At 36.1% G+C, this 21,766-nt stretch overlaps 1 protein-coding gene across 4 annotated transcripts in view; it reads right to left on the reverse strand.

The window, feature by feature from the left end:
* Positions 1-224: 224 nt before the first annotated feature.
* The window catches only part of LOC105457558 (muscle M-line assembly protein unc-89-like), a 23,900-nt gene continuing 2,358 nt past the window's right edge, over positions 225-21,766 (reverse strand). For 2 of the 4 annotated variants that reach the window (XM_011702284.1, XM_011702285.1), the window contains exons 2-19: positions 14,435-14,964; positions 13,965-13,986; positions 10,613-10,775; positions 10,180-10,321; positions 7,327-7,462; positions 6,740-6,943; positions 5,720-6,021; positions 4,899-5,116; positions 4,256-4,661; positions 3,954-4,126; positions 3,661-3,831; positions 3,447-3,526; positions 3,112-3,277; positions 2,649-2,750; positions 1,640-1,690; positions 1,206-1,223; positions 433-480; positions 225-311 (exon numbers count right to left, since the gene is read on the reverse strand). In XM_011702284.1, the coding sequence (XP_011700586.1) occupies positions 240-311; positions 433-480; positions 1,206-1,223; positions 1,640-1,690; positions 2,649-2,750; positions 3,112-3,277; positions 3,447-3,526; positions 3,661-3,831; positions 3,954-4,126; positions 4,256-4,661; positions 4,899-5,116; positions 5,720-6,021; positions 6,740-6,943; positions 7,327-7,462; positions 10,180-10,321; positions 10,613-10,775; positions 13,965-13,986; positions 14,435-14,747 (2,787 nt within the window). In that variant the 5' untranslated portion in view covers positions 14,748-14,964 and the 3' untranslated portion in view covers positions 225-239. The remainder of the gene's footprint in view (positions 312-432; positions 481-1,205; positions 1,224-1,639; positions 1,691-2,648; positions 2,751-3,111; positions 3,278-3,446; positions 3,527-3,660; positions 3,832-3,953; positions 4,127-4,255; positions 4,662-4,898; positions 5,117-5,719; positions 6,022-6,739; positions 6,944-7,326; positions 7,463-10,179; positions 10,322-10,612; positions 10,776-13,964; positions 13,987-14,434; positions 14,965-21,766) is intronic. The other 2 variants (XM_011702286.1, XM_011702287.1) reach the window with 2 other exon arrangements.

Raw genomic sequence — 21,766 nt, forward strand, 5'->3', positions numbered from 1 at the left:
TATAAAATATATATGTTCCAAATCAATTTTTGCGCAATAAAAATATATTATAATAATATATTATATATGGTTAATATAAAATAAGATAAACTATTGAATATGTAACAAACTATTAAAGACAAAAATAAAATAAATATTGATTTATGCATACCTCCTTAGATTCAGGCTCTTTCTTCTTTAAAATCTTTTTCTAAAAAAAAATAAGATTTAAAGATAATATAAATTATTAAGAGATAATTTCAACTTATGAAGATAATTACACTAACCTTTTCTTCTTCCTTTTTGTCTTCAACTTTCTCGGCTGGTTTCTTCTATAAATTGAAAGAAAAATATTAAAAACGATATTTCAAATTAAGTATAATTAAATGGATTATTTGTTATATCGTAACTACAACATTTAATAAACATTTTTAATAAAAGATACATTCTTACCTTAATAGATTTCCTTTCTTCAACATTATTGACGATTTCTTCGTCCTTCTACATACGTAAAGAGATAAAATAATATTAGCAAAATACTTCATCCATTTAATTTGGAATATACAATGATCAGAGATATGATTGCAATGCTAACATAAATTTAATCTAATGTTCATAATTAATTAGCAATAAGTATCTCTGATGTTCAATCTTTTCACAAAATTTTTCATACACAAACACACGCAATACAACGTACAAAGAAAAAGCCATGCAAGAATTCGAATAATGAGATAAAGAATTAATAAACTTTAAAGCAGAGTTAGATAGATTTAACGGGACCAGCTTCTGGGACTCGGAAAGAAATATAGCATCTGAAAAAGTTCTTGGAAAACTTGCGTTTCTTAAGCGAAGGAAAATAAATATCAAGGCGTTTGTTTAAGCGTGCGCATGAAATCGTTCGAAGAAACTTAGCGGATAAGCTGAGATTAAGTGGATGCTGCGAAAGATAAAATAATATAAGCAAATTTACGGAGCGCAAAAACACTGATTATTAATTGCCTAGAGGCAATTTTGCGATTGCAAGATGAGATCTCATATCAAAAAGAATACTGAAAACAATTTGTTGCGGTTCATAAACATATGTTGTTTCGCAGATTGGCCAAAATACATACTTTGCCAAAGCCTCAAGCTTCAGAGCACAGTGGTATTTATTCGAGCGGAATCTCAAAGCTACTTTTCGAGCGCATACATTACCGAAAACTGACTGTTTGATATTCTATGCTCACCTGTAAGATCTCCATTTTCTGAAACAGAAAACGTCAGGGCCATTATTTTTCTTTTGCATATCTTACATATTGAATTTAAATTTATTTTTTTTATTAATGTCGTTTATATAATTTATTAGCTATACACTATTATCTGTAGAAAATTTAAGCGTTTAAGTTTTGATATAACATATTGTAGAATAAGCTTTCGTACATATCGTGGAGCACACTACATACACATAAATCTCAAAATAAAGATGTAACACAAAGTGACAAGGAAAATGCAAAAAAGGAAAGTAACAATGGGTAAAATAATAAACAGGAGTGCACAAATGCAATAATTATTATCACGATGTCACATGTTCTGATCATAGTGTACCGTTTTTTATCTTTTGTAAAATGTTGCATTTGATTCTTCTTTTAAAAAATTAAAAAGAAATAATTTTATCTCGTACCTTCCTAATCCCTGGTTTGTCGATACCGTTCGGTTTCAAATCGGGCTTATCCTTAAAAATAATAAGAAAAAAATGATTTATCCTACGAAGACATGATTTTCATAGAAAAGAAGAAGAGAAGAAGTTTAATTAGCAGTAATAGTTACATACAATAAATTACAAAAATAATAATATAAAATTAAAAAATTTAGTTTATTAAATAATTTAAGTAATTAAAAAATAAAATCTCTTATTTTATCGTAAGAAATATGTAATACGTACACATTGTTATCAAATTATTAAATAAGTATAAAGATTTTATACTTATTTAATAATTTAATATATATAAATTGACGAAAGATAAAATCTGTATGTATTAGCGTTGGTATATGTTTGCGTATGTGTGTACCTCGACGCGAGAAATAATTTCAGAGTCCGATTCCTCGAGAATGGCTTCTGTGCTGATAACACTGGACTCAATTACACTCACCACTTCTTCCTCTTCCTCAATCTCCTCCTCATATCCTTCCGATCCCTCACCATCATCGTCGCTCCATATTGAACTTATTACCTTATGTATCGAGATATAATTTTTCAACGATAAGCCAATTGTCGCGTCGAGAAGTCAAAAGATAAATCGTTTTGTAAACCTACAGATGCTCTCAATGTAAAGCATACTTGTAATTCGATAATTGTACTTGCATTTCGTTAATCAATCGCATGATAAAATGCAATCATCTAACACTAAAATCATTTTCCTTTCTTTTTTTTTCAAATATTGCTCTCTCGCAAATATAAATACGCATACTGTAATAAATTTTGCAAAACGATTAATCTTTCTGTATCTGTATCAAGTTGTATATGTAATCAGTATAAGAGTATTTTGTTAATCACAAGAGGTGTAACGAAAAAAACAGAGAAGCAACAGAAAACGATTGAAAATTAAATAAAATTTTGATCTTCTTATCTCAGCGGCTACCTTCTTTTCGTCCTTCTTTTCCTCCTTCTTTTCTTCGACCTTCTTCTCTACCTTCTTTTCTTCCTTTTTTTCCTCTTCTTTCTTCTCTTTCTTCTCGATCTTCTTCTTCTTCTTCTCTTCCTCCTCCTCGTCCTTTTTCTTTTCCTCTTTCTTCTGCAATTTAATGAAGGGATTGCATGCAACATTGGGGAACACGTCTCAAACAAATGATCTTCGAATTCATTAAGAGAACGATGATTTAATTATATTAGATATTTTCCAATTTAGTTTGACGTTCGACCAACATGCCAGTTTTTCAATAAGGTATTTAGATCAATTTATCATTATTTGTGATACAAATATTTTAAATTCACATGAAAAGAAGGAGTGACAATTACGTTTTTTCACATAAGTATGAATCTCTTGCAATATGTTGGAACATAAATTTATACAGAGACAAAGAAGGTGAAGAAAAAATTTGCATCCATGTTGATGATATAAACTATGGTTAAATGTATTAAATAAAATTGCCTACCTTGACGACGAGACGAGCCGACGACTCATCCTGACCATATTCGTTGCTGACGACGACTTTATATGTTCCTGACAATTCTGTCGATGCCGAGGTGATGGTTAATTTCATATCCAGGCCATTGAAGGAGATCATGATGTCTTTTGACGCTTTGACGACCGTTGAATCTCTGTAATCATATTACGATTCTTATTACAATAAGCATAAAAATTTGAATAATTTATTGAAACAATTTATGACATAAGAAAAAGCACAACTGGCAAAAAATACATGATAAATTATTAGACAAATTATTTCAGGTAGTTATTTAAAATGCAACTTTTATATTAAATACGTACCTATTCCACGTGACAGTGACTTTTCGATCTTGCGTTGCGAGAGTGGCGACGAGCTCGACCGTTTTACCTTCCTCGACAGTCTGGAAATAAAAAAAAACGAGCAACAATCAATTGAAGTAGCTAAAGGAGTTTTATTTTAATTTTATTTTATCTTTTCATAGAAATGAATGTTAAATAAAAAAGCTGCCTTTCGAGTTACAATAGAAATACTTACAATTGATTTGAGGCCGGTAACAATTTTTGGTTTTTCTCCTTGGTCTGGAATTTCCGTCACTTCCACTACTTGCGACGTGGCTTCGCCCTTTTCGTTGCGTGCCACCAATTTGTATGTGCCTTTGTCTGTTTGTGACATTTGTTCGATTTCGAGTTTTACAGCGAATTCACCCTGTTCAAAAAAATCAGCTGATTAAAATTTATATAATAATTTGTTGAATACCGATTCACGTTATAATACAAGGTAATGTAATTGATTATACTGTATGAATAATTTTATTGTATGGAACTCACTTCTTTGACTTGCTCGACGTGACACTTGTGTCTATTATCCTCTTTGACGGCCTGGGTTTCCTTGAACCACGTGCAGTCGGGCGCGAATTGGGAAAGAACGTGACATTCGATCACGATTGTCTTCTTTTTGACGATCTTTATTACCTTTGGCTTTTCCTTAATTACGGGTATAACTAAAATCACAATCGATATGTGCTTTTAGCAATTGGAACAAAAATTAAATTATCAAATTTAAATCAATTATTCTATATTAAAAAAATTAATTAGACTACTATTATTTAATATACAAAATGCGTGCTTACTTTCGACGTTTAGCGTAAGATTGGCGTTGAGTTCACCAAGGTCATTCTTAATGTTGCACTTGTAAAGTCCAGAATCGTCCGGTCCGGGATCGTTCAGAGTCAATTTGATATAATAAATGTCCTCCTTCTCTTGGACGATGCTGATGGAGAGCTTCGAGGACTCCTTCACCACTTTGCCGGCGTGGGTCCACACAATCTGCGGCTTCGGTTTCGCCTTCACTTTGCAATCCATAATGACGACCTTGCCTTTGTCTTGCGACTTTATCCGTGGTTTCTCTACGAACGTCGGCCCGTCTCCCTCTGGTTCTGGTTCCGCTTCAATGTTCAGATTCAGATTAGCATTGCTCTCGCCATACTCGTTCTTCACGTGACACCTGTAAGTGCCGCCGTCCGGTGCCGATGGGTCCTGTTGTCAAAAAATCATTAGAAAAGTTTTAAATTAAAAAATCGATATTTATAAAATATAATCTCTATTACACATCTATAAATCCAAAGAAAAAATTTGAAATTAAAAATCTATATATAAAAGAATGTTAAAACTAAATGTCTGAGAATTTAAAGAACTATAAATTTATTCCCATATTACACCGTAATAATTAAATAAAATAAATTAAAGTTATTTTCGCTTTTAAAGAAGAATTACCTTTATTTCCATTATAAGTTCGTATATGTCCTCCTCGACAGTTTTAGTCTTGATTGCGATCTTGGACGACTCCTTGACCACGTTGGTGCCGCGGAACCACGTGACCTCCGGCTTGGGATTTGCCTTGCACTTGCACTTCATGGTGATAAGCGTACCAGTCTCGTTCGGGATGATGCGAGGTTTCTCGATAAAGGACGGAGCGCAACCCGCGCCCTCCTCTGCATCTTGGAAAGATCCACGGTTAGACATCGTCGGTGAAGATACGAGCGACGCTTTCCGGGTGCGCAGCGGGACACCGGAAACGCGATCTCTGCCGCGGTCGCGGGTTATCGGTGACCCGCGACCGCGACTCCCGATGACGTTAGTCGTGTTGTTGGCAGCTCAATGAGTTATGAAGCGAAGATACAGAGACTTCACGATTGGTTAGCAGTATAGCGCGGCTGTGCTTACCTGATAAACCGACCTAACGTCAACGATCGCGATCGTTCATCGTGAAAAACCGCTTGTACATCTTTATCGCGAATTCATAGAATGCATTACGCACAAAGGAGACACGGGGAAAATTGTCAGGACCCGTCATGGACGAAGTAGACAAGAGGGATTTTATTGTCCGAGCAGTTTTACAATATTAAAATCAATTTTAAACAAACGTATAAAAAAAAACAAAAAATTACTTTGAAATTGATATTATACAAAATAAAATTATGATTAAAGATTGCTGATGATTCTTTTTGGATAATTTTTGAAGCGCGTTTGATATTGATGATGAATATCTCGGAGTACAAATGAAAGCCCTCTCGTACGCTTCGAGGGGGACTTGCCTTGGAAGTTGAGGGAGATGTTGGCGTTACTCTCGCCGAAGTTGTTAAAGGCGTTGCAACGGTAATTCCCACCGTCAGCCTTGGTCGGATTCGAGATCTCGAGGGTCAGCAGATACGTATCCTTGCCGGTGGCCTTGCGTGACATCTTCACGCGTTTATTGTCGGTAATCGTTTTCTGACCCTGGTACCACGTTATGTCCGGCACCGGATGTGCCTCCAGGATGCACTCCATGATGAGTAAATCGCCCTCCTGGCGGATCGTCGGCTTCTTCGGGAAGCGCGGCGGCTTACCGTCCGGTATTCTGCGTAAATCGACACGTCAGACGAAAAATTCGTCGATTCGCTGATCGATCGAACGCAGAATTTAAAACCATCACGGTGGATGTCGTTTCTCATCTGTCGGCCATGCCACGCAATATTCCCGAAAACGCGACGCGATGTTACGAAAAAATATTGTAAAAGTCGCAGGCTCTCTTTTAATTCAATTTATCAAAACTTTTTCTCATTCCGACAGTTCTACGTGTTTCTAATACAGAGAGAATGTGCGATTTCTATATATGTAGGCATTCGTAAATTTATAAGGGATATAAATTATTATAAAGCGACTGCAAGCATTTAGGTATAAGAAGTTTTTGCTTAAATAATGATTTCTTTTTAATTAAAGAATTAGAAAAAGTTAATTAAATGTTACGAATACCTGCATAATCTAATCGACTAACTTTCAACTTCTTTTATTTCACAATATATTTATCGGTATTTAATTTATAATGAAGCCTATATATGTTTTACGATATACGTGCGCAACCAAATGTAACAAACTTGAAAAATGCTAATAATTATTTTTTGCATTGCAATTCTTTAAAAGCTATGCTAAATTATTGCTGTATTTTTGCAACTCAATATATCGAATAAAATTACAATGCAAGTTTCCATCGCGCCGCGTCGAACCTCGAAAAAGAGCGCAACTGTCGAATCGTGGCGCAGAATAACGCCGAGGACAGATCATCTTTCGATGCCTACTTGAGCCTGTCGCCACCCTCGAAGTTCAAATTAATGGTCGCCACCCCCTGGCCGTGCTTGTTCTTCGCCACGGCCCTGTACTCGCCCGCATCCCCCTTCGCCACACTGTCGATCCTCAGCCTCGCGAGATGGTACAGCTTCTGATCGAGTTCCAGCGATGTGGTGAACCGCCCGCCGTCTTTCACTTCCTCGGTACCGTGATACCTGCGATCGCCGTCAACGTGCCAAGTCGAAGCAACCGCCGGATATTGACTTGCGTCGCGAGTCGCGCGCTCGGAAGTGCATGTCATGCGCTTCTAAGCTTTGAACCATTGGAATAAGATGCATTACTGAAATTATCTTGGTTAATCGCATACGTGTCGTTTTCACAATTATGTATCTTCCAAAAATATTGGAAAACAATATTGCAAACGTTTCTTTTTAAGAGATTCTTTAAAAAAAAAAAGTTTAATTTGCAATATTTCTTCTCTTAATTTTATCATCTAATCGATATTGAATATCTTTGATCGGCATTTCTTCCGATGATTCAACAATGGCACTTCTTCAGTACTACTTCCTCGCGCGCGTCGCGGATTTCAAGGCCTTACCACTTGACACTCGGTTTCGGATCGCCGACAAGTCGGCATTCGAAGGTGATGGTGTTACCGTCGTCGGATTGTCTAATCACCGGTCGTTCGGTGAAGGTAGGTTTAATACCGTCATCCGGTACGGGTGCTTCATCGCCTACGTTCGACACAAACGATCGACATGTCGAGAATTGTTCGTACACACGCTTGCTTGCCTACTCAATCCTTTCGCTGCAACAATTAGTATCTGACTCCAGACGCGTTATTCCCCTCTAAATCAAAGATACCATTCCGCAGAAATTTCAATTTTAATTAAGTTTTATATTAATCTCAAGATGGAAAAAAGTTTGAAAACATAAATTCTTTTTTTTCTTTACTTACCATTTAAATATTTACATTAAAAAAAGTAAAATAAGAAAAAATTTCAAATTCTGGTCAATTAACTACATTTTATATATAGAGCAAAAAATTATATAGCAGCGAAAGGCTTAAATACGCGAAGCATTTTGCAGTTCGATGCGAGATCGGGAGTCACGTATCGATTTGGCTTAGTCTTCAAGTTTCTAGACATACTCTATTAAATATTTCTCTACTAAATAAAATTGTCGTAGTTTAATTTACATTAATCCACTCGATATTCCTTTATCGATTTAATTACTTCGTTTACTTGTATCGTCGCATAACAAGTGTGCTGAAATCAACACCCAATATACGTTCAAGGATTCAGAATCCTTGCCGATCGACATCTTGTGAATTAGGTTGCTCTCTCTACTCTCCTTCCGTCTATTCGCAACATTTCGCTTGGTAGATCATAAAACTGTGCTCTCGAAATGTCACCTGCTCCATTTCTCCCGTGCGGTTTTGAGGACGGACGCGCGCGCGGTTAAAGTGAAAATAGGAACACTGCACGGTTATGCGCAAGCATTTCGTCAAAACGCTGTTTGCGAGTGAGTGAGTGGTGTAATATGTACGTCCGTTTGACACGACATAACAGTTCGATTGCATTAATGTTAATCGAGAAATTTCAATTTCATCATTTCATCTCCAATTGATTACTGAATGAGTAATCATTGAAACCGCGAATACCGCGAATACGAAGAAAGTAGTGTGTTTCCATGTTGTGTCGATTAAAACACGTGGTATTAATCGATGATGTAAATATATACAGTATGATATAACACATGATTTCAAACATTTCTGTTTTACTGGTAAAAAATCTCTACGAATTAGCCGATGAGAAATGACTAGTGAAGCATGTGACGAAGACACGTGTGAGTATATACAATATTAGAATCGTTGTCATTAACTACATATTTTACTATTTTTCAAGAACATTTCCGTACTTGCCAATTTTGATTCTATAAAAGCATATAGATTAAAATTTTTCTCAAAATGTATTTAACAAATTCCTTTTATGTGCAAATAATTTCTACAAGAATATTATACTATAATAGTATAATGCTGTGTGAGGTGTACCCGCGACACTAATAAAACTGTCAAACTTGAATCTGTAATTATACAGAATGCTATTTGTGTTTTATTTCTGAGCAGCAGTATTAAAATTTAATTTTATGCAACCAAAGAGGAATGTGACATCTCCGTTGGAATTGAAGGTGCGAAATCGTAACTAATAGTGTGTGCAAGTAAGGAAATATATATTGTTAGCAGATCTAACCACCACAGAGATTTCGTATAATTACGTTTGCGTGTGTGTGTGCGTGTGAGCTTGGATGCAGTGCATCCGAAAACCGCCGATTTCTCAGAAACAAACGGCGGCTTCTCAGTAGATATTCACACACGGCAAACATGATCGTATGAATAGAGAGAAAAGATGTCATCGAAGCAACCTAACGAAGCGTCAATAATGTTTAATGCTAATCTGCGATCGCATCTCGTGCATCGGTACGGACGGTAATTCGTCTCGAGACGCAAAGTGTATCTCCAATCGGCGCGAGATGCGATTCGAATTAATACGTGATTGAAGCAGCAGTACACGCGTTGTTACAAGTTGATTATTCTGGTCCGCTCTCTACGCAACTTTTACGAATGCAAAATCTCGTGAGAGACAAACAACAAGTGTATGTTTCTCTCGGCAAAAGAAAAAAAATGTCGTTTAGTCGATTAAGATCAAATCAACGGGCTGTATATCGTGGCTCGCGTCGAGCCGATATCGATACGTGCTCATCGCTCGACCGAGACAAACCATTAAAAAATAAAGGTCTCCGCATGTATGGCATTTACAATGAAAGAGTAGAAAAAGACTAAATAGAATGGACTGTTGATGGAACGGAAAAAAATTAAATAATAAACTGCGGATATACGTTGGTGTAGAGTCGACATGGAGGATATACAGATAAACAGGGCAGAGAACTGAGATGAAGAAGAGACAGTCAGAAATGAAAGAAAATCATCGATATACATCCCGAGTGAGAATGTGAGAGAAGATTTGAGGAACGGTGCCGATGATCCACTTTATTTTCCGCTTCGAGACAACGCGGAAAGGAGTAAAGGGAGAAACGCGTTCGCTACTTTAGAACTCTATAAAGTTAAATACAGTTTAATTAGAAATTATTAAATATTAAAAAATTATTGTAAAAATTCTAGAGAAATTTATACAAGAAAAAGAGAAATAAAACTTAGAGCAAGTTTCCTTGAAAGAAATTAAACATTTTAAAATGCCTGCTTGATATCCAAAATAAATTGAAGTTAAGAATAATTTTTCAGTTTTAAGGAAACTTATTAACAAAATAACGCGACTGATCGAGCGTATACTTGTGAAAAAATTAAGCAGGTAAATAGTAAAAGGTAAAGCGGATCATCGGTCAAAATATACATGGATTTGTGGTTATTTATCGCAAAACGTCAGATACTTACTATCGAAATTCAGGGAAATCGTGGCGTTAGACTCGCCGAGCTCGTTCTTCGCCGTGACCTTATATTTGCCAGCATCCTCGACGGTCACGTTTTTTATTTCCAGGGTGGCGAAGTACGAGTGGCCATCTTTATCGACGGTCATCTGAAACGGTTCGACAATCGTTTTCACGGAGTTCGAATTAATTATTTCGCGTACGTTCCTCATTTTGCTCGTAAAAAAATTGCAGAACAAAAAAACACTTTAACTGACTTTAAAAAAGTCAGTTCCTAGAACGTAGAATTCAAGAAACTTAATCAGGAGACACGGTAGTGGCTTGGCTATTATATACATTTAGTAGATAAAATCGTCTACATAAGGGAATTAATTTTGAATTTTACTATTCAATCTCCTTTGAGTTTATATTACTCTGTACGGGATAGATTATAATCCAACCTTGTGCCTTGGCGAGTCTTTCACCATGTTCCCGCTGTGAAACCATGTGATTTTCGGCGTAGGATCGGCTGTGATGCGACACTCGAACAACAGCCGTTTACCGTCGTCCTCCTGTCTAATCGCGGGCTTCTTCGCGAAAGTCGGCGCGATACCGTCAATTTGTCTGCAAGCGCAAAATAAATGTCGCACGGAGTCTGGAAATATATCCAGTGAATTTATCGTTCGTTAAAGCGTTGATCGTCGTGCCAATTGAATTAAATTACGGCGAATCAACGCAAAAATTTTGATGTTGCGTCACAAACGTACCATATCGCTGATGATTTTAATTTCAGTTCCGGCGCGATCAACCAACGCGTTAGTGAATCGAAAGACACTCACATCTGTCGTTAGCAAATCTCATGCTTTGATCGCAAGTGCACGCACTGTGGCCAAAGATTTAATACAAAAAGAATTAGTAATGTTTTCACTTTTAGAATAATTAGGATTTCTATTAAAGACAAATTAATATAGTTAAATATTAATATTAAATAAGTAAAGATACAGAAGGTGGTATATTTGGACGAAGAGAAGATCCAAGCAGAACAACAAGTCATCAAAATTTCATGACAAAACATCATGACATCAAAATGACGTTAAAATGATAATTAAAAATCACTTTTCAAAGTCATTTTGATATCGTGATTTGCTATTCTGCTTGGGGAGCAGCTCATGCGCTGATCATGCCGCTGTGGGATTTACCGCGCTTTTCGCGGATTGCTGCCAAAAATAACTTTTGTTTTGATTAGTCGATGCTTCCTGACGAGAGGAAGCTCATCCAAGCTTATTCTGATTCAGACAGCTAACAACCACTTTAAAATCCAGTACATCGACATTATAATTGATACTACTGTCTTTCTTGGCGCCAACACTTTTGTCAACAGTTGAATATTTGAGCCAGAAAAATTTTCAGAAAAATTTAAAGCTCTAACCTAAATATAATTTCACAGAGAAAACAAGACAATTTTTCCTAGAAATTTTTTTACACGCTTTTTTACTTCTCTCAAAAAAGGTCAAGATTAATAAATTATTTAAAAAATCAAGCAAATATCTTGCTTTATCGTCAGTCTTTTAAATTCACAAATTTTGAACCTGTTTTCTATGATAGAATTCTTTCTAAATTAGAAATAAAATTCTTATGATTATTCTATCTTTAATCGTCTCTCTTTCAAATTACTCTTTACAATGGAATCGTGTGATCCAAGTTACGATCACCAGTGTTTATTCTTGCAAATTGAGAGCCGAGACGAGAGGCACGTGCCTAACACTCGCATCCCGAATGGACCATAAGTACATTAGCACGGGTGCATGTTGCAGCTAAGTTTAGCGGGGAAGTAGGCTGCAGCTGTTTTCTCTCGACTTTCACTCTCGTCAATCGCAGATCGATTCGATTTTCGCGAGCTGCGTGTACTTTCGCTCTCAATCGACAGTTCGCCCTTTTGAGCTTTTTGCTCGCCAGAATGTTAAAAGTCTCACCAAAGTTTCGCGGATTTCGCGTGTATACGTTTCACGCTTTTTCGAGTGAATTATATCTCGCAGTTGACCGACATTTTTTTGCGACACGCATCATGGAACGCGAACACTGTGACACGTTTCGGGAGACGCGTGGAAGCGGAAAGGCTCGTGTTACTTTTAGAAATTCACGGGAATCACGTCTGTCGATGCGATCCCGAAATACAGCTTCTCGTCGCCGTCGACTGCGACTCGAGAGAGCCAGTCGAGAACACTCTCGACCCAGTTTCGAATTATCTTCGAAAATCATTAAAGTCGCAACGAGACACGGGAATAAACTGCAAACGGCATGCGAAAAGAGATTTGGGAACTGATAAATGCTTTCCGCTAGTGCAAATTGCACAAAGATCTCGTGACTGATTTACCAGCTGTGCTGCAACAGTGAAACGTTGTTATTATAATTAAACTGTTGTAAAGATAAGAATAGCTTCTCGCAAACTGCTTTGTAATTCTGCAGTTATTAAAAAAATGGGTTTCTCCTTTCCCAAGGCGATACCAAACGCATAATGTGATATAAGAAATTAGCGCTTAATTATACAACTTATTATTAGTACAATTACAATTTAAAATGTTCATACATACTGAGTCTATGATTTACTATGCAATTAAATATAAATATTCTTAAAATTATTACTTGATATTCTAATTTTTACAACTTATACTTTTTCACTCTTTCATCGGCCGTCTCTCTTAGATTCATTAAAATTCAGCTATAGTTCCAATTAATAATGTTAATAACGTTGTCAAATATCTGTTTTTTTTCTGTCGATCCGATCATTCTTTATCGCATTTGTGATATAGACAAATCGTAGTTCAGACGAAATTTAGTGGCCTCTCTCTCGCGAGAGACAACATCCGAAATAATCCGGCCACTTTGTGGTCGGATTGCGCGTGCGAGACACGAGCAGTGTCCAAAACTAGAAGACCTTAATTCTATTTCTATCCGCATTTCGTGTTTGCGGTTCCATCTGCGTAGGCGGATCGGTAAGAAGCGGCCGATCGTTCTAGCTGACGCGCAGCGAGCAGTCGTGATTTCTATCGGATCGCGCGATGCGCGGCGCGCGAACGCGACCGAAAATAGCGGACATACCGCGACGGTTATTCTCGGTCAGGCCGATTTAACGTATACTCGAACGTTATCAGCAGTTAAAGATAACGCAGCAATAGTAAATAATGCATCGAAGAGACAGAAATTTCATACCCTAACTTTCATACCCTAACTTTCATACCGTGGAACTTCCTAAACTTTACGTCAAACTTCCATAATATTCTCATTAGGATACTTTGTAATCGATTTGCGAAAAATTAAATAAAAACGTAATTCAGTAGGAAAATTATTTGATATTAAAATTACGGAATGTACCTAAATATGCTTTTCAAGGTTTCGATAAATTGAGAGAAAATTGTAATACATATGTTATGGCACACATTTTCTTGGTATTATCGCCATATCTGATCTTTTCCTGATTAAAATTGTGGAGGAATGGTAAATAATGGTAGTTTCATGTTAACAATTTAATTAACAAGTTAGCAAATTATTACAGTTGCAAAACACAGCGTAAGTAACAAGCTCTCACCCTTTTCCAACGGATTGATCGGCAACTAAAATCATAAATGAAAAACAAAAAACAACGAAATAAACGAGAAAGACAGAGGTAGAAATAAAGCAGAACAAACATAAATAACGAAATAATAATAGAAAACGCATTAGCATAAGCGTGAAGCGTAAAACAAGTTAATTAAACAGAGCCTGGAGAAGCGACAAATCAGTCTCTTCTTCTCGGTACAAACTTCACCGACTTACTTCTCTCTAGGCTCATCCATTGCTAGAAAAATATAACGGCCAAATGTTAATTAAGAAACAATCTAATTTAAAGAAATTTCAAGTAAAAAATTGCAAGTTTATATCAATCACGAGAATCGATATTTAAATCCATAGAAATATTTTTAACTTACAAATTAAAAACAAAATTAATTTATTATTATTACAATATAAAAAATAGATTAATTTTTTTAAATAATGTATAGCTGTTTCATTGTACTAATGTTTATTAATTGCGGTTTAATCAATTGTTTCTCTATTTTCTAAAGTCCGAAGTAGAGATAAAAACGAATGTAGTAAAATTATAAGTGAAATATCTCGCGCGCAGATTAGCCTACATAATTGATACGTGTTTTATTTTAATTTTATTTTTATAAAAATATTGCTATTATTTTGAGAAATATAACTAAGAGACAAAAAAGGAATTATATATGTAAGATATGAATACTTACGACTAAAATTGAGGTTGATGGAAGCAGCGACCTCGCCCATCTTATTCTTCGCCTTGACCTTGTAGAGGCCTGCATCGGTCTCGATGACGTCATCGAGCTCGAGCACCACCAGGAACTTGTTGGTCCCGACACTCTGCACCTTGAAGTTGGTCCTGTCATCCTCGCTGAGCTCTGTCTCGCCGCGAAACCAGGCAATGTCGGGTTTAGGCGAGCTCACCAGCTGACATTCGAATATCAGCCGGTTGCCGTCGTCCTCTTGCCGCAGTTGCGGCTTCTGCGTAAAGCTGGGCGCGAAGTCGTCGGCGACCCCCATCGTGGAGGCACGCCTTCGCACCTGTCTCTACGAGATCCGGAAGATCCGGTCCCGTTTACGTGTTCACACCCGCGACCCAAGGAAGGAAACAGCTCCTTCGCCCAGCTTTTCGGTTCAAATGGCGCCGGCCTGCGGCACCATCCAACCTGTTTCTGTCGCGGATTTCTTCTGAGCTCGTTGTCCACCTTTACTCACTTCTCACAGACTTCTGAGAATGCTAGAATGCAAAAAGAATACAATACGTTACATTAATATGGAAATTAGTATACAAAATTAAAGCAAGATTTTCAATCCTGAATGAACAACTTACACTAGATTACACCATTAAATTTTCACGTTTCAGTATTCGTCACTGATAATGCATGTGTGGCAGCGGAGGGATGTTAAAATAAAATGTTTAAAGATGTATATAAATTTAATTAGAATTAATTATAAATAAAATAGCTTATTTAAAAAGTCGCTTTTAGAAGAGAAGAAATGATAAAAGTTATTTGTTTTGATAAAATTATATTTTCTAGACAGGTTAGATTAATTTTTTTTAAATTTTCAACAGAAACTAGTAAGTAATTTGTTGTATTAAAATTCTGATAGAGAAGATAAAGTTATTTTAAAATTTGAAGTTTGCAGAAAATACGTTCTCGTTATTTTTATTTCCTTAAAGTTTTGTTTTACCGAACACAATATGACTGTTTCGATATCGAATTATTCTGCTTTACCTAATACCTAATATTTGCAGTTCAGAGTTCGGAGCAACGGCATCGATTGCACTTCGAGTCTAGTCACTATGGTTCAGTAAACCTTGGCAGCCAGAATTGCTGTCACTTATAGTTGCCTCAACCGCGGCTATTTTTATACGAATACCTATACTTAGCCTTCTTTAGCGATGCCCTACGCTCGTGGTACCGCGTGATGAGGTTCCTACTTGCGTTGGTATTCCTTCTAAATGAATGAAATATCTATGACGACGAAGGGACTCGAAGCGACAATTTTAAATTCTCATTACAGGTCGCGAGAAAAATCAGTCATAAGATAAAATTGCGAAAATGATGAAGGAAATATCAACTATTTCCGCCTTGGAATTAAACGCGGTTTTGCCGTTGTGACCGATCTTTGAAGAAAAGATCGCCAGAAAACGGCGAAACGAAGCGACTCTTCGGCCACGACAGTGAAAAATGTTCAAGAATGATTTATCGTGTGATAAATTCAAAATAGATGTTTACATAATTTAAAGGAAGTACGGAACGATCGTCGTGCGGCGCGTATTCTCACGGTAAGAGCGAGCGGAGCTCGAAATTGCTCTTCGTCTCTTGGCTGTAGATCGCGGTTTTGCGCTTACGATTTTCAGCTGCTGAAAACGCGAATCCTTCCAAAATAATAACGCACATGCGTACTAACTGTTTCAATATGGTTTACCGCATATTCTATTGATATATCTTGCCAACAACCATATTTTCAAATCGTTCTGAAAGCGATGAAGGCCAAAGTTTTCCAAAAACTACGCCATTCGTTGAAGTGTAGCCTTTCCAATGTTACAATATGGTATTGAAATGTACATATAAAATGAATAAAATAATCAGAAATATTTTGAAATTTATTTTTTAACTCCTTTTCTGAACTCCCTTTCTCTAACTAGACAGTAAAGCTATACAGATTTCTATTACGATAATTATTAATCTCGCATATAAATTTTCTCTTCAGAAATGATAAGCACTATTACGTGCCACGAAGAAAATGTAAGAATCGTATTCGATTCTCTTTTGCAGAGACGCGAAATCTGAAATATGAATTTCGAATTATTTTCGTGTCGGTCTAATAATAATTTCACACGAAATAACTGCGGCGGGAATGAGCGACGCCTGCTTTTCCTCAACCGCCGCGTCGAAAGGACCTCATAATTTACGAGTGTCGGGCCTATTTTCGGCAGGTACCAACGTGTGGTGGCGGCGACGGCGACGACGGGCAACCCGAACGCCACTGCCGTCGCCGATGTACACAGGACCATTAGCCGGCCACGTTTAACTGCAAATTGAGCGCGGCAAACGACGAATTTTCGCGGAATCCGCGCGACTCTCTCGCTCACGTCGAGCTCGAGCAAAGTATTTTCCCGCGAGGCCCCAAGGCCGAGGGAACCGTGGGGTGACGTAAGGCCACTATTATTAATGCGGCTCTTGGCTCGAAAATAGGTTGGGCCAGTTATCTTGGTAATCGGTTATTATGTTTGGCATCTCACCGTAGAAGCCGCGTACATTTGGGTCGCGATACAACCCGTCGGATGTAATATGTTCGCGCGCAAGTCCGGACAATCGTTCCTTTGAGACCCGTGGCATCGCGCGACGCCTCCAAGTGCCAGAAGTGTCGATTCGCTTAGGCGATCGCCAGCTACGTGGCTAGATCATTTTCGCGTGACGTATCGCGTGACGTGGCTTAACGCACGATGACACCAATTTTCTGCACCTGTTCTCCTCTTGCAATCTCTCACTATATATGTACCTAATATCTCCTAATAACAAACGATGTTTTGTATTTTCAATTAGTAGAAAATCTTATTATATCAGAAATAATTATACATTTATTATATATTAGAATTAAAATAAAATACACTTATGATTAATTGAGAAATAATAAAGCTGAATGTAAGAAAATGTGTAAGAAATTTAAGTGTTTCAAACTGCTTATAAAGCTACAAAATAATCGATACGCGCCTACGTAGAAACAGTCTCGACATTTAGAGTTTATTCTTTGATATCCATAAATAAAAAAAGATACTTCCTGAGATCCTGTGCCTGAGTAATTTTCATTAATGTGACAGAATGATACTGCAAACTTGAGTGAGCTCAAGCAGCTCTATCTGTATAGTTTGTGACAACTATTATATAAATAGAACATGAGATAATGCGTTCGTTTTAAACTTGATTGAGAAGCTTTGCAAATGTTGGCGATAGATGACAATCGTTTCGGAAGGCATGAATTAGTTTCGCGTGACGTGTACCGGGCGAAGACTGCCAAGTGCAAGGGTAGGTGTTGGGACACGAGACGATATCCTTCCGGTAACGTGAGATTCGCGTAATTGGTTCGCTGCCACCGTCCGTGCCGCAAAATTGTGAAACAAATCATCCTATTATGTCAGCTCCAGCCAGGCGATGGAAATATGATACGCCTGGCTGCTTCACTCGCACTGTCTCAAGAAGTGCCAGAAAAACAAGTTGTAACACAACAAATGAAAAGATAAAGGAGCCACCGATCCGACAATATTGATGTTAAACATGTCAAATGTATAAAAATTCAGCGTTAATCAAAATCTCCGTTATTCCATTTTCTTTTCTCACAAAACTACTTTCAAGTGAGTTTCTCTCAAGAAAACTTACAGAAATGTATCTGCTTTTGACAGAAATTAATAACAAAATTATAATTTTATATATATATATATATAATTCTAGACGTAAATTTTTTACTAGATTTTCACAGCTACATTATCCGGAGAAACGATATAATGTCGACACACATTCTACGATTAGTGGTTGATCTTTTTAGACGAGACCGAGCAGATGCGAGGGAGAGCTTAACGGACCGACGAAACGGCATGCAAAACGGACGGACCGAGTATTGCAACGTCACAGTAAGACTTGGCAAGTGGCCTCCACATGCATTCCCGAGATTACTGCACTTCGTAACAGCCGTTCGCATTCCGCCTCTTTTGCTCCGTTGCGTTGTCTGATTTTCGCGCCGCGATCGTCGGTTGTCATCCAACGATAGATCTTTCGGAAAGGAAAAGAAACAAATGGAAAAGCATTATGAAATAACACTTTAAAATATTCATTTAACAAATTTTGCTAAAATTGTAAATTTGGTTAAAGAAATTATATTGGATAAATCTTTTCACTAATATAAGAATGCAACGTGGGAAAAAGATCTTTTCTTGGAAGAGATTATAAACTTAGAGAAATAAATGCTTTTTAGTAAAAGAATTTATGCTTCTACTCTTAAAAAAAATTAAGTTAGCTTATCGTTGAATGATTCTTCACTTAAATAACATTGGTAGTTCAAGCAGTATGTTTAGCTTACTGTTTATTGTATTAAAAACCAAACAGAAATGATTATAGAGTTTACGCATAAAAAGTACTGTTCTTTTAATAAAAAAATAATTTCTGGAAAAAGAGACTAATAAAAAATCTTTGAAAGTTATTGTTTCGATACATTACTACTTTTTAAGTAAAGCAAAATAATTTTCAGAATCGCATTTTAAGCAGATATCGATCGAGAAATATGCTATTTAAATCCTCGAATATGTCAGCACATTGTACGTGAGAGAATGTCGGTATTCAACTGACCTAATATTTTTGCTGGCTATATAGAAAGCGTTGCTTCACTTTGGCATAATTCTGACGGCTATTTGTAATACAATACATATTTGTTGACACTCTGACCCAAAAAAATGACCCATAAAAATGTAGCACATTGCCGTTAGATGATAATGCTTTAACGAAACAAATATAGCCATAAATATAGAAAGACATAAGAGATATCATATGGGTACATATTATAATTAATAAAGTTGAGAAAACATAAACGATAAAGTTAAAATATACAGACACGAATTAAGAATGGAGTATAGTGTATCTGTAAACTGTTAAAATCTCAACAATGGGAATGAACGTTCAATGAGAGCTTGTCACTGAATCACCGTCGTTAAAAAGGCGCAATTACTTTTGGCAGAGTTTTAAGTCACGTGCACCGCGCTAAACAATCTCCCTTCTTCGCCGTCTTGAATTTATGAGACAGTTCATGTGACCGCTAACATATAACGTGCGAAACAGTCATTAAAATTTGATAAAATTTGATCATAAATGTTAAAATTTTTATGCTTCTGTCAAGGAGACATTTGTACTATGAATAAACGTTACGCACAACAATAACTTTCCATATACTATACTGCATCTATTTTAATCGAACTAACTTATTAATCATGACTAATACGTCTGTTGTTACACACCTACTCATTCTTAAGAATCACATGAAATGAGTAATCTGAAAATATTTAGCAATCTATATAACATACTGTATCATAGCAAGGTGATTCACATCTTGAATAACATGCTCTCCCCCGAAAGAAGAAATCTAACAAGAATTAATTAAGAGAAAAATAGTGTTTAAAAATGCAGCGATAAAGATTGATTAAAACTCTAAAGAGATTTTAAATGTCATTGAATCACTGTTTTCATATGCTGTAAATTTGGTTCTTGTATATATAATAAGAAAAGAATAAAAAAAAAATGGATAATATCTCAGGTTACATTTTTTTAAGATAATCGAGAAATAAAATTTTACAATTGACTTTGGAGATTTTTAACGTTATTTAAAGGAGTTTTCATCATATGGCGATGATTCACTTCTCAATAGTATTCCACGCTCAAAGTGAAGTCACATTCGAAATTAAATTCTCACGAGGGTTATAATTATTAGTCGTACGATGCATTTTCGCAGGCGCACTTTACCATGCCTATACTACTGACCGCGTTACTTGTGCGACGCACCGCGCATCTATTTTCGCCGACTGACTCAAACGAGTCGGCAGCGGCACTAAAATCACCAATCGACGTCCCGATCTATCCGCGATAAAACGCGAGAAATCCTGTAAACAAGCGTTTGCACTCGACTTTTTGGCAGAACGCGGCAAAACGTCCGGTCGCAGAACCAGGAATTATATTAAATAACGTCATGGTGATGAAAGGTTCGCTTGGCCCGTTTGTAATACCAACGTTGTTATTATAGATTATTTGCGCGATACCGTGGAAAATAAAATAAGAACGTCGACTGTATATGCAATTTATGCAAATTTATATAAATAACAAAAGACATGGTAGAGAAGATTGAAATCAATTTTGGAGTAACACAGTGACGATTTAAATAATAATGTAAAAACATCTTGGAACATTCTGTTGATCGTAAAATGTAACTTTTTATTAGTAGAGTGTACGTCTTAATAAAATATAACACGGTAGTTATTTAAGTTCAGTCATTGAACAATTGTGTGTTTAGTCATTTAATATGCCTTACAATATTTGGAAGGTCAAGAATACGAATCGCTTTCTAGGTTAGCCTTCTGCTGTAAGTTATCCAGATTAGCCTTGAACGACTATAGTCAAATAACGAAATGGGGTTGCTGGTAAAAAGAGTCAATATATCAGATGATTGTAACATTGCTACGAAATTTGTTATTAAATTATTTCGTTAATAAAAATTATAACAATAGAAAATGCATATTTTTAAATCGTTTTTTATAGTATTAGTGTTCATTTTATTAAAATTTAAGAATTATAGTATTTTACGTGACTTTTTTTTCTATCTCTTTTATTAAAAATTACATTGACAAATTATGCGCAAAGAGAGAAGCAAATTTGTCGGTTCGAACCATTAGACAATAACAAACACGGCCAAGAATAATATTAGTTACTTCATGCTGAGACTGACTCTGATGATCAACAGGTGAACCATGCCGCTTGGCTAACAATGCAACAATGTCGACAATGCGTCCAAAAATACGTCAATAAACACATCGAGCAATTAATCGATTAAATCTTATATATATCAAGTTTAATTGTAAGTAATGTATATTTGTTCAAATAAACACGTTTGAGTCTAATAAACTATTTGATATTGAAATAATTTCCGAGTCATTTTTAGGAAAAAATTCTTTGAAGAATTTTTAAAGATTATTCTTGAACGCTTTATATCGAAGGGAAAATTAATATAACAATAAAAAACACATACATTTTCATATTTACATGTTTAAACTGAAGCTCTCTAATTGTTTAATTTAACAAAAATTAAAATTGTTTAGATACGTTTAAGTATCTGAATTGTGTAGATCTCGTAACATAATTTATTTGCTCTAATAATATCTTCAGAAATGCATTTTTAATGTCAACTAAATTTAATCGTATTTTTTAAATTCTTTCACGACGTATATATATCGATTTACTTTTTCTTCGCGTTCTTAACCAATCAGCTTGTCCGGATTT

This window comes from Wasmannia auropunctata, unplaced genomic scaffold (genome assembly GCF_000956235.1).
Source record: "Wasmannia auropunctata unplaced genomic scaffold, wasmannia.A_1.0 LD335207.1, whole genome shotgun sequence".
NCBI classification, from domain to species: Eukaryota; Metazoa; Arthropoda; class Insecta; order Hymenoptera; family Formicidae; genus Wasmannia; species Wasmannia auropunctata.